General features: G+C 41.5%; 1 protein-coding gene across 1 annotated transcript in view; it reads right to left on the reverse strand.

Moving 5' to 3' along the window:
* Positions 1-3,505: 3,505 nt before the first annotated feature.
* Positions 3,506-14,455, reverse strand: part of LOC140495995 (ufm1-specific protease 2-like) — an 81,958-nt gene continuing 71,008 nt past the window's right edge. The window contains exon 11 of the mRNA XM_072595403.1: positions 3,506-3,745. Within this exon, the coding sequence (XP_072451504.1) occupies positions 3,662-3,745 (84 nt within the window). The 3' untranslated portion in view covers positions 3,506-3,661. The remainder of the gene's footprint in view (positions 3,746-14,455) is intronic.

Below are 14,455 nucleotides of genomic sequence, written 5' to 3' on the forward strand. Positions count from 1 at the left end.
GGACTATCTTACACTGAAAGATTGGAGCGACTGGGCTTGTATACGCTTGAGTTTAGAAGGCTGAGAGGGGATCTGATTGAGACGTATAATATTATTAAAGGATTGGACACTCTGGAGGCAGGAAGCATGTTTCCGCTGATGGGTGAATCCCGAACCAGAGGACACAGTTTAAAAATAAGGGGTAGGCCACTTAGAACAGAGTTGAGGAGAAACTTCTTCACCCAGAGAGTGATGGGTGTATGGAATGCTCTACCCCAGAAGGCTGTGGAGGCCAAGTCTCTGGATACTTTAAAGAAAGAGTTGGCTAGAGCTCTTAAGGATAGTGGAATCAAGGATTATGGGGATAAGGCAGGAACAGGATACTGATTGAGGATGATCAGCCATGATCATAATGAATGGTGGTGCTGGCTCGAAGGGCAGAATGGCCTACTCCTGCACCTATTGTCTATTGATCCAAGGAGCAACATTTTCACTCAGAGGGTGGTGAGTGCATGGAATAGGCCTTCATAGGCGATGGTGGAGGCTGGTACAATTAAATTTAAAAGGCATCTGGATGGGTATTTGACTAGAAGGGTTTAGAAGGATATGCCCCAAATGCTGGAAAATGGAACTAGATTAATTTAGGATAATCAGTTGGACTGAAGGGTCTGTTTCCACGCTGCACGTCTCTATGGCTCTGTAGCAGGGGCACTTAATAAGAAGGTACTAGTAATAGGAGACATTATAATCAAGTACCGACGCAGTTCTCTGTAGCTGAGGAAAGTCTTGCAGGCTATTTTTTTTTGGTTTCTGGATATCTGCTGTTCTCTGGAAGGAACTTGCCCTGTGACGCACAGTTCCAGAGTTGCAGTTGTCATAGTCCATGTAGATGCCAATTACATAGACAGGGGTAAGGAAGGTGTTCGATGTAGGAAGTATGTGTAGACTGGAGCAAAATTAAAATGCAGAACCACAAAAATAATGATCTCTCACTTTCTTCTTTATGAAGTTGTTTATCTTTCTTTTAATATTTTATTTTTTCTTTTATAATTGCTTATTAATAATTTAATAACATTATTGTTTTAACATAATATTTAGTATTGTGTCACTCATTTCTATAACATCCACAGGTCAACTCTGAACCTAAGTGAGAGCCCTCATTAGATTCGCACCCCACTGATGAAAGTAATTATCTTAACTTGGTTGTTAGTGTAGCCATTGGCATACACAAACATTCAGTGCTGCTAATTGGTCAGTAGCATTCACCGCATCTCCAATTTTACAGCAGAACATGCCTGCATTGCAGCAAGACCTGGACAATATTCAAGGTTGCCCTGATAATTGGCAAGTAACATTCATGTCCTATAAGTATCAGACAATGTCCATTTCCAACAAAAGGAAATTTAAGTGTCTCCAACTGGCAGTCAATGGCATTATCACTGCGAACTCCCACACTATCGCATTCCTTCGACCAGAAATTTAACTGGAACACTTATGTGAATACAAAAGAATTTCAAGATTCAGAATTGTAATGTAAGTAACTTACCTCTTGACTCTCCAACATTTGCACACCATCTGCAAGTCAGGAGTGTGATTGAATAATTTCCACTTGGAAGAATGCAGATCCAACAATGGACAAGAAGCTCAAAAATACCCAGTTCAAATCAACTTTTTGATTAACATCTCATCCACACCCTATCCTGACATGGAATTATTGCCTTATTCCTTTACTGTCGCTGGGCTGTAGCAATTCAAGAAACAAGACTTAACAGCACCTTCTCAAGGGCAAGTGTGATGGGCAACAAATGGTCTCCTTGCCAACATTTTGTATTTTATCATGGGATGTGAGCAGATTATGAGAGGATGTCACGTTCAGATCTCTCTGTGTGCTATTGGAATAGACACTGGATGATCATGCTAGTGCCTTGCTAAGTGTAGGATGTCATGTGAGGGATGGAGAGAGATGGTGATGTAGTGGTAATTTAATCCAAAAGCCAAGATGTGTGGTCTGGAATCATAAGTTCAAATCCTAATTTGGCAGTTTGTGGAATTTGAATTCAATCAATAAATCTGGAAAGGAAAGCTAATATCAGTAGTGGTAACATTGAAATGTTACAGATTATTGTTGTTACATATACATCTGATTTACTAATGTCTGGTAGTGAAGTAATACCTGCCAGTCTTACCTGGTGAGGGCTACGTGTGACTCCAGACCCATTGCAAAGTGGTTGACTCTTCCCTCTGAAAGGGGCTAGCATGCCACTAAGTTCAAGGGCAGTTAGGAATGGGCAGTAAATGCTGGCCTTACCAGTGACATATTCCATGATACAATAAAAAGATGCTGGAAGTAACTGCCAGTGTGAACTGCATTTTATAGCTTTACTGAGGCTAACACTATGGAGAAAGTGAGGGCTGCAGATGCTGGAGAGTCAGAGTCGAAAAATGTGGCGCTGGAAAAGCACAGCAGGTCAGGGTGCATCAGAAGAGCAGGAGAGTCGATGTTTCGGGCATAAATCCTTCATCAGAAATGTAGGGGAGGGGATGGGGGCTGAGAGATAAATAGGAGGGTGGGGCTGGGGCTGGGGCTGGGGGGGAAGGTAGCTGGGAAGGCGATGGGTAGATGCAGATTGGGTGATTGTGATAGGTCAGTGAGGAGCAATATACTTGTGTGTGGGTTTAATGTTCAAGAGTTGTACTAATCAGGGTTTCTTAAACCCATGTTACCAGCTATCATGCAAATATCATTCGGGGTGTAGAGAGGGGAATTCAAACCTAAGAAATGGACATGTTTGACCTAGCATAGATTAAAGAGAAATCAGAGTTCCAACTCAAACTGGCTTTCAACCCACTCACTTTTGAATTTAACTGGATGAAAGGTAGACAGGTGGTCAACCCATCTGAAAGAAGCAGATTTAATATAGAGCTATGAGCCTCTGTGCTCCATTTAACTTTTTAATTTCAGCTCAAAAGTCTAGTCTCCAAGCACTTAGGGACCCAGGAGCTACATCAAATGGAGGCAACTAAAGATCTAGGGGTTAACTGCTTTTAAATCTACATTCTGTATAACAATGGAGGAAATCTGCGTTCACCTCTGAATTTACCACTCAATCGGCCAATCAATCTAGCCAGATCTCTGAGCCCTTTTTCCTCATTCCCATCTCAGCTTGTCTGCAGTCACCATCCCAAAGCTTCTAAGCCTCTCCCCCCATGCCTCTGATCCCTGCTCCCCCTATCACGAGGCACTAACCTCTCCTCTGATACCACTGTCTTCCTTCCCTCACTCTGATTTCTTCCCTGAGGTTTTCCCAATGAGGCCTCAAATGTTCCATATTATGACTGGCAGCCTATTTGATCAGCCACACCCTAACCCCTCACCCCAGCGACTGATAACCAAAAATTGATGGTTAACTATTAAAGAAAGCAGAATGAAAGCCAATCAAGTTCTTTCCAATGAGCACCCCTGACCTTAACAGTTTGACTATCTTGGGAATCAGACAATAAAGTAGTGAAGAGATATTCAGCTGCTGTTTTTATTGCGGTACTTTGTGAAGCACATGTACTCGACACTCAAGTTCTTATTTGATTTGAAGCACAGAAACATCGTAAGCGTTCTGTGCATCTGAAAATTAAGTTCCATTCCAGCCACAATTCTATCCATGCATGAAGTCAGGTTGTGGTAGTGTTAAACACCCTCTGGTCTCTGAGGGAGGCATATGCCATAAGCCTCCAATCCCATCAAGAATTCTTCATCTTTCCAATCGACAGCCTGAAATATAAGAGATAAAATGGCCCTTAGAATAAATGTTATTTCAGTAATAGAGTAATCCTATTTATTTTAGAGATGAACAATGTTTAACCTAGTGTGGAGCCAGGACAATGCTTGGATTAAGGCGTGGACCAGGGTATGGAGTGGGGAGGGGGAACTGCTTGAAAAGGGAGATTTCTTCTTGATTGTTTGAAAACACTTTATCTAATTTTCCAAAGATGCATAATACTTGAAATGTTGCAACTAAAGAAATATTTTGCTCGCAAAAGGATAAATAATTACTTGGCTAAGAGCTACAATTGCAGAATCTGGCCATTTTTGAACATTCCTAGTAGGTCTGCAAGAATATTCTTTTGTTAGTTTAGAACACATGATGTATGTGCAGGAGCAGGTCATTCAGACCATTCAATAAGATGATGGGTAAGCTGGCTGTGGTCTCAATTCCTCTTTCCTGTATGCTCCTCACAATGCTTGACTGTATTTTCTTTCAATCCATCTAATTCTGTCTTGAATAAATTCAATGACACTAATTTCTGAAGATGAGAATTTCACTTATTAATAATTGAGAGAAAAAAATTCTCTTTAACTTAAAAGGAAGAGCTCCTATACTTAAACTGTGTCCCCCAGTTCTAGTTCCCCCACCCCACAAGTGGAAATACTTAATAAATCCCCACAGTTTCTTATATGGTTCAATGAGATCATACATCATGCTTCTAAACTCCAAAGAGTACAGGTCCAACCTTTCTTCATAAAATAAGCCTTTCATCCCAGGATTATGTGGAGGATTATGAACTCATAAATTGCAATCAGATTCTGAGAACAACGATAAAGGCTTTCATTACCATGTCCAAGATGACAATACTGCAGAGGACCATTAGGCAAATGGATCCAGTGTCATGGAATCATAGAAACACCTAAGCTCTGAAAATCTCCTTCAGAGTGGGCGTGCGATAAGCAAAACACATCAGAATCACAGAACTATGACCATGCAGAAGAGTCGCGTCATTTCCAGACCGGCTGTCAATGCACTGAGCAAACCTACTTGCCTTCAAGGAAAAAGGTTTCCAGGACAAGTAAATCACTGCACTGTACCAGGTTTACAATGTTCAGCTGGTTCAGCCTATTACAAGATCTCACTTAATTTAATCAACAATACTGGTTAAATTCCTTGCATGAGCTTTCAACTTGCCATCTCCAGGTCAGGTGATTCCATATTCAACATGAGCAAGATCGTGATAGAGTGGTGATGCCATCATTGGAGAAATAACTTGTAGGCATATGCTAATACTCTTGGGTCATAGCTTTAAATCCAAACCTAGCAGATGGTGGAATTTAAATTTAATAAATATATCTGAAATTATAAAGTAAATTATAAAGTTCATTGATGTCCTTTAGGGTAAGAAATTTGCTGTCCTCACCTGGTTTGGTCTACGTGTGACTCCAAACCAACAGCAATGCGGTTGACTCTATATTGCCCTCTGAAATGGCCTGGCAAGGTGCTCTGTTCAAAACTGACAAAAACTGTGCCACTGACAATTTATGAAAGAATAAAGAAAAATAGCGTACCCTCTTATCTGACGACTGTAGTTTTTAGCCATGTTCATCCAGGCAAGTGGAGAATATTGCGTCACATTATTGACTTTATCACTGAAATTCACCATTGCTTGTGGCCATTAAGGTGTTACTCTGTGATGTTTAATGCCTGTGACTTAGAATCTTAGAATTTTACAGTACAGTGCAGAAGGAGGCCAATTGACCAGCATGTCTGTACCAGCTCTAGAAAGAGGTATCAAACTGGTTCCATTCTCTATCCCTAGCTCTGTAGCCCTCTTGTGTGTAATCTGCATCGGTCTGTGAAATTAATTGTGGCTCATAGTCTGAATACAAAGTGACTAGTTGATTTCAATCAGCACGGACATCATTGTTTCATCACAGTGTTCTTATACTGTTAGCTATAATTATCAATCACCACTATTATGGACTTTTCTTGGTGGAAGTTGGTTGACAAAGTCAACTACTACATGCTTTCTTGGTCCAACTGGTAACAGTGACCTGTGTACTGGTGCTGCTAGATTGGAACTGCTGATTGCTGACATTCATAATGTGCTTTGACAAACCTGGTCCACATTTTTCTCCATTCCTGGCCATAATACTTTAATCTGTATGTTCTGTTTAGTACTAACTACTCTCAAGTGACCCCCATAAGTTAGTGTCACTGTTCTACTTATACTGTGTGGTGCCACTAGTCTGTAGTCTCTGCGAACACACTTTTTAACTGTGCATTGTCAATATTATAGAGCATTATGTACCTTGAATGATTACTTCTCCAGCTTGGATTCTCTGTTATGACATCCAGTTCTGGATCTTTGTCTGATTCTCTTTTAATCTCTCTGGTTGGCATTGCTCTGAGTGTATCATGAGTTGTTACAAACCACCTGAACAATTCATTATCCTGGACTGAGTTTTTTAGAGTTTCTCAATGAGAGGCAAGATGAATTATATTTTACCAATTAATTACTGGTAATTATAATTAATCATCATTAATTGTCTATTGTGCTCCAATAGTGTCTCTCACGTGTGAATTCTTACCCATTTTATGACACGCTGCTACTGGAACCACTTGCTATTCAGCAAATATTCACTGAGTATCCCTTGTGTCCCTTTCATCTTTCAAGGCCCAGTGTGTATCTTGGTGTGCACTGTTTGTCCGGAATTGCCCTTTGCCCTGAACATAGTAAGCAGGGGGAAATTGGTATGCTGTTCTGTGAGCAGGATCCTTGAAGTCACGACCATGCTAGTCCACTCCAAGGTTGCCACTTGGGCTAACTTATTCACAGCTGTCTGCAGGAATGCCCAGCCATACTTAAAAAAGGTCAATATCCTTCTACCAAGGCAAATGCCACCACCTTGTGTCTGGTACCTCACACTCCAACTCTCTTTGCTACTGTACCCAACTCCCACCAGGGCTTATGCTCTACCACTCTCACTATTGCCTACAACATCCTCCCATTTACTCTCTCCCATCCCAACCCTTAACACCAGTAACCTGACATGCCCTCTGCATTGCTTACCTTCTGTACTAAAAGGCATACAAATTCAGCAGTAATATAAGCCTGGTATCTTTGGTTGAGGGGTCAAAACACTAAAAGTCATGAAGAAAATTCGGGTAGGCTCTAAGTGACTGTGCATTTTGAGAGCAAGTGAAGAAGCTGGAGATGCAGCCTGTTCCGTTCATGAGCTGGGTGTGAGATGAGTGTAGTGGTCTTGCAGCAGCATTACAATGGTATTTGTCAGTGCAGTCAAGGTGTGCTGTTGAAGGACAGATTGGAGATTTGGCATTTAGATAGAAAGAGGTTGGATTATGGGGGATGTCTAATATCTATGAACATCAGATCTGTGTAACCACTGCATGTGGACCTCGCCCTAAGGTGCCTGATCGCCGTTATGGAGCAAGTGGTGAGCTGAATCTCCTCAGCGTTTGCTCTGGTTTCCTTGTTGAGTTTTCCAAAATTGAGATTGTTTGTCGCATTTGGTAAACTGGGAGTCTGAATATTATTGAGTTGAGTTGGGCTGCTCACAATGCAGTCCACTCTACACTGGGAAGACTAAACGCAGAATGGACAATCGCTTTGCACAACATCTACATTCTGACTGCTAAAATAGCACCAAGTTTCCAGTTGTCTGCCACTTTGACACATCACCATGTTCCCTGGCCTAGATTTCTCTGGCCTGCTGCAGTGCCCCAATGAAGCTCAGCACAAGCTGGAAGAACGGCATCTCATTTTCCACATGGGGACACTGCAGCCTTCACTCCAGCCTTGGGGACTCAACGACAAGTTCAATAATTTGAAGGTCTGAACACTGTCTTTTACCCAGCATCACACTACTGGCCTTGTCTTCACACGGGCTGCTTTCATCACAGCCAACCCATTTTCATATACTAATTCTCCCTATTGTCCCTTTTCTATCTTCACAGCTCACCATTATCAATCCTTTGTCAATTTTGCTGCTGTTTTGTCTCTCTGGACTCTATCTCCACCTGTCATTTATCCCTTTACCGAATCCCTCCCAACACCCTGTCTGCAATATTTAACCACCTAGTTAGAATCAATTCTGAAGAAGGGTCACTAGACCCAAAACACAAACCTACTTTTTCTCCATGGATGCTGCCAGACATGATGAGTTTCTCCATGAATTTTTGTTCTTGTTTTTCGTTTCGGGCTGTCTATCAATTGTTAAACGAGTGATAATTAACTTCAATTGGCAACTCACTGCTGCCTAGTGAGAATCTCACCACACTAATTCTGAGAAGCATAAAAGATGACCTTACCACTGAGTCAGGGGGCCCAAGTTCAAGTCCCACATGCTCCAGAAATGTGTACTAACGTGTCTGAATGGGTTGATTAGAAAATATCTAAAAGATATCATGAATGGGATAAACGATAGCAAGAGTTTGTGCACTGCATGGTGGCACAGTGGTTAGCACTGTCGCCTCAAAGCATAGGGACCCCAGTTCAATTCCAGCCTTGGGTGGCTGTATTTGCAAATTTCCTCTGTGACTGTGTAAATTTTCACAAGGTGCTCTGGTTTACTCCCACAGTACGAAAATCAGCAGGTTAGGTGGTTTAGTCATGCTTAAATTGTCCATAGTGTCCAGAATGTGCAAGCTAAGTGGAGTGTCTTCCAACATCAAGATGAGCCATGCTGTACTTGTTGCCTGTTTGTTCTACACATGACTCTAACCCACATCCTTTGACTTAGAGGCATTCTGTTTCTCCAGCACTGCAACCTTCTCCTTAACCCATGCTGCTTTACCTCCATTCTATCATTTCACATCTCACATCAACAATGATCCTGGGTCATCAGCATTCATTTATGCTAACATTGCCCCTAATCCTACTGTATTATTAGCTATAATGACATTTTTTGGTTCATCTGAATCACCGTATCCCAGGGATTTATACTTTTCCTACTAAACACAGAATGCAGCTTTGTTTGTCATCAAATCTGAACTATTCATCTTTTGTGGTCAACTTGCACAATGGATCGGGTTTGCAATATTTGCACAATAAGTTCTTTAAAATGTCTCGCTTTGCTGGGTTTTTGTGATTCATGTTCTGCTACCCTTGTTGGATTGATGGGTTTATCCCAGTTAGCTCAGTTACATCCAGCAAGTACTTGCCTGCATTTACCATCAATCCTGCTAACTGCAATTTGGCCAATATTAATCTTAGTCCCTCACCATGATCCTCTATGTTGTTTCCATCAATAAAGTTGCAAATACTGCTTATTTTTAATATTGCTCAGATGACATACATTTTGAAGGGTATTGAAAAAAAATCTTTTCGGGTTTTCTGCACATACCTGGTATAGTTTCTTTGATAAAACTTCATTAAAAGTTTACTGTGGAAATCAGTTTTTTTAGCCAGGTTTTGTATGAATCACATGACAATTGGTGTTAACTAGGTAGAAGTGGGTACTGCAGATGCTGGAAGTCAGAGTCTAGATTAGAGTGATGCTGGAAAAGCACAGCAGGTCAGGCAACATCCAAGGATCAGGAAAATTGACGTTTCGGGCAAAAGCCCTTCATCAGGAATGAAGGCAGGGAGACTCTGAGGTGGAGAGATAAATGGAGAGGGGGGGGGGGTGCGGTGGGGCTGGGGAGAAGGTAGCCAAGAGTACAATAGGTGGATGGAGATGGGGATGAAGGTGATAGGTCAGAGAGGAGGGTGGAGCGGATTGGTGGAAAGGAAGATAGGCAGGCAGGACAGGTTATGAGAATGGTGCTGAACTGGAATGTAGGAACTGGGATAAGGTGGGGTGAGGGGAAATGAGGAAACTGGTGAAGTCTACATTGATGCCCTGGGGTTCCGAGGCGGAAGATGAGGCGTTCTTCCTCCAGGCGTCGGGTGGTAAGGGAATGGTGGTGGAAGAGGCCCAGGATTTGCATGCCCTTGGCAGAGTGGGAGGGGGAGTTGAAATGTTGGGTCACGGGGCGGTGGGGTTGTTTGGTGCGGGTGTCCCAGAGATGTTGCCTAAAGCGCTCTGTGAGAAGGATACAATAAATGACATTGGTGGATGTGTGGGTAAAAGTTTGATGGATGTGGAAGACTCCTTTGGGGCCTTGGAAGGAGGTGAGGGAGGAGGTGTGGACGCAGGTTTTGCAATTCCTGCGGTGGCAGGGGAAGGTGCCAGGAGGGGAGGGTGGGTTGTTGGGGGTTGTGAACCTGACCAGGTAGTCACGGAGTAGTGTTAACTGCTTGCTTGCTTTGCTATTGACCCTGTTGGGGCTGCTTTTGAAAGGTGACTGGCTTGGAGAGGTCCTTGCTTTTTCTAATTCAGTTGCAAGGAAGCTTGCTAGGAACAAACATGGTTGGAGGAAAGCAGCTAGCCTGGCTGATGTCTTTCATTTCTGAAAAGAAAACCTTCTAATTGACTTCAGGGAAGCCTATTTATTTTTTTGAAATAGTGATTGAGGGAGCAGCTGAAGATTGTACTTCCTGTGCAAGATGCGTTGCAGATCTTCAGAGACAACTGTATATGATTATGACTAACACACATACCAGAACATCACAGCAACAATCTCTAGAGCATCCTATGCTTTACCCATTCTTGGCCAGAGGCCTTTTTTTGAAGAGTGTCTGTGTGTATGTCAATGTCTGTGTTTTGAATTTGAATAGGAATTTATACTTCTATGCTATTGACTGTGCATGTTAACTAGTTATTGCATCTTTATTGAATAAACTTTGTTAATAAACCCAGAACCAAGTTTATTAAGAAACTTGGTGGATCTTTTCATTTTAAAGCTGATATAGATGAGATATTTAATTGTTCAACTTGCTGATTTGAAAAAGCATCTTTTTATTGTGGCCAAGGGAGTAGTGGGACTAGGGAGACAGTGCCCCCGCCCTTCCCCCCCCCCCCCCCCCCCCCACGCTAGTCTCAGTTATAAAATAATGATATCCTTTGAGATCTTTGCTATTCCTAGAATTCCCCCTTATCACCTTATGGTTTTGATTTGGTGCAGCATTGATTTGATCTGGTGCAGCATTAATGCCAAATAACATTTTCTTGTGTCGGTAAAATTCACAACAAATGGCAAAAGACTTCTGCCCTGAATCAGGATGAAGCTCCAGTTGGTGGCATCTCCATTTAAATTTCATTTGGAAAATATCATTCCTTTTGACAGCTCTGAAAAGACTTTCTCCACAGTGGGAATTTGGTGACATGCTTACATCAGCACTTCATTCACACATTGCACATAAACACAGTACTTACTATTTGGTTAAGACCCAATAATCCTGGTGCTGGTCCTTTAAATCACCCTGTAATATCTTAATTGATCTGTTCCTTGTTCTTTGCCTCAACTTCTCCTTTCAAACAAAAAGATGTTCTACGTATGGGCTGAGCTACAAACTTGAGGAAGGGGATACTTGTTTAGTTATACACCACCATTCACGACTGGATGTGGCAGGACTGTAGTGTTTAGAACCGATCTGTTGGTTATAGGTTTGATTAGTTCTGTTTAACCCTTGCTGTTTATGCTGTTTTGCAGGCATTTGGCCCTGTTATGTAGCTTCATCAGATTGACACCTCATTTTTAGGTATGCCTTGTGCTATTCCTGGTATGTCCACTCTTCATTGAACCTGTGCAGGGCTCCCCCATCATTGAGGACACAAAATTAGGTGGGAAGGAAAATGGTGAGGATAACACAAAGAATCTGCAGAGGGAGATAGACATGGGCAAAAATTCGGCAAATGGAATATAATGTGGGAAAATATGAGGTTATGCACCTTAGCAAGAAGAATAGAGGAACTGAGTATTATTTAAATGGACAAAGACTACAGAAAACTGTAGCAGAGATTATTTTGAGAGTCTTGTGCATAAATCACAAAAAGACAAGCATAGATGTTCAGTAGGTAATAGAGAAGACACATGCAATGTCCGCTTTTATTCCAAAGGGCCTGCAGTACAAACAGGGAAGTCTTTCTAAAACTATGCAGGCACTAATTAGACCACATCTGTAATACTGTGAACAGTTTTGGTCTCCTGATCTAAGGCAAGATATACTGTCACTGAAGACACCCCAGAGAAGGTTTACTAGGTTGATCCCAGGTATGTTATGACAAGAGGTTGAGTAAATTGGGAATACAGAAGAATGAGAGGTAACCTTTTTGAAACATACAAGATTCTTAGGATACATGACAGGGTAAATATGGAGAGGTTGTTTCCCCTTGCAAGAAGGCCGAGGACTGAGGGTATAATCTCAGTCTCCCAACTAGGACAGAGATGAGGTTGGTCAAATCTTTACCACAGAGGTCTGTAGAGGCTGTGTCATTAGCTATATTCATGACTGGGACAGAATTTTAATCAGTAAGAGAATCAAAGATATGGGAAAGGTAAGAAAATGGAATTTAGAATTATCGGATTAAGCAAGATCTCACTGAATGACAGCAGATTTAATGGGCTGAATAATTTACATCTAATGGTTTTATGGTGTAATCCCTGCATTCTATAGCATGTGGCACTCATGTGCAATGTGTGTAAGTTTGTGATCTTACAGCCAAGCAAATAGTAAGCATTGTTAACAAACTCCAAGAGATTGGTCTCAATACAACCGGACTTTCTGTGGTATTTGCTAAACAGAATGAAAACCACAAAGTGCATTCATGTTAGTTCAGGTCAAATGATCCCAGCTGCTGGTAATACTAGATAAGTCAGATCCCAGGTTAAAATCTGGCTTGATAGATCATCTGTCATTTTTGCAGTTGGTTGCATGGTGAAATATATTCATACAAGGTTGCTGGTGTACTTTAACAATAGCACGTAAGTTTTGAACACAGAAGAATGAAAGCAAAGCTATATATCTAAGATGGAAAGATCTTAACACAAACTGCAAACAATGTTTCAACCAATTTCCCAATTTTTTAAATAGGTATTCATTTTACAGAGAAGTACAGCCCTATCTCAAACTCTTAAAGTTTTATTTAACTGGGTCTTCCCAGTTTCTTTTTTTGAACTGTTGAGATAGTTTTCTGATTTATTTACAATTCCACTGAATTATGGAGTCTCTTGTTCTTATATTGTAAATTCCAGTAGTATTTAAATGGCTAGTCTAAGTCAGTTTCTGATCATTGGTTACCCTTGGGACATTGATCCATAAGGGATTCAGTGAATATCAGGGGACAGTGATAAGATTCAAGGAGAAATGGATATTGCTTGGCACTATTGTGACATGATATTTGCTTCCTGTTTGTTAGCCAAAAAGCTTGATATTCTCCAGATCTTGCTCTATTTGGACATGGACTGCTTCACTATCTGAGGAGTCATGGATAGCACTGGACATTGTGCAATCATCATTGAACATCCCCACTTCTGACGTTATAGACAAAGAACGTTATAGTGCAGTACAGGCCCTTCAGCTCTCGATATTGTGCTGACCTGTGGAATCAATCTGAAACCTATCTAACCTACAGTATTCCATTTTCATCCATATGTTTTTTCAATGACCATTTAAATCCCCTTAAAGTTGACGAGTCTATTACTGTTGCAAGCAGTGCATTCCACACACCTACTACTCTCTGAGTAAAGAAACTACCTCTGACATCTGTCCTATATCTGTCACTCTTCAATTTAAAGCTATGCCCCTCGTGCTAGCCATCACCATCCTAAGAAAAAGGCTCTCGCTGTCCACCATATCTAACCCTCTGATTATCTTATATGTCTCAATTAAGTCACCTCTCAACCTTCTTCTCTCTATTGAAAACTTCCTCAAGTCCCTCAGCCTTTCCTCATAAGACCTTCCCTCCATACCAGGCAACATCCTAGTAAATCTCCTGTGCACCCTTTCAGCTTCTACATCTTTCTGATAACGCGGTGACTAGAACTGTAAGCAATACTCCAAGTGCGGTCACACCAGAGTTTTGTACAGCTGCAGCATGACGTCATGGCCCCAAAACTCAATCCCTCTACCAATAAAAGCTAACACACTGTAAGCCTTCTTCACAACCCTATCAACCTGGGTGACAACTTTCAGGAATCTGTGTACATAGACACCAATATCTCTCTGGTCATCTACACTACCAAGAATCTTATCATTAGCCCAGTACTCTTTATTCATGTTGCTCCTTCCAAAGTGAATCACCTCACACTTTTCCGCATTAAACTCCATTTGCCACCTCTCAGCCCAGCTCTGTAGCTTATCTATATCCTTCTGTAACTTGCAACATCCTTCAGCACTATCTGCAACTCCACTGACTTTAGTGTCACCCACAAATTTACTATGATCTGGATTAGTGGTGCTGGAAGAGCACAGCACAAATTTACTAACCCATCCTTCTACACCCTCATCTAGGTCATTTATAAAAAATGACAAATTGCAATGTCTCCGAAACACATCCTTGCGTTACACCACTAGAAACTGAACTCCAGAATAAATATTTCCCGTCAACCACCACCCTCTGACTTCTTTCAGCTAGCCAATTTCTGATCCAAACCGCTAAATCGCCTTCAATACCATGCCTCTGTATTTTGTGCAATTGCCAACCATGTGGAACCTTATCAAATGCCTTACTGAAATCCATGTATATCACACCAACTGTTTTACCCTCATCCACCTGTTTGGTCACCATCTCAAAGGACTCAATAAGATTTGTGAGGCACGACCTACCCTTCACAAAACCATGTTGACTATCACTAATCAACTTACT

The sequence above is a fragment of the Chiloscyllium punctatum genome, chromosome 2 (assembly GCF_047496795.1).
Source record: "Chiloscyllium punctatum isolate Juve2018m chromosome 2, sChiPun1.3, whole genome shotgun sequence".
Taxonomy (NCBI): Eukaryota; Metazoa; Chordata; class Chondrichthyes; order Orectolobiformes; family Hemiscylliidae; genus Chiloscyllium; species Chiloscyllium punctatum.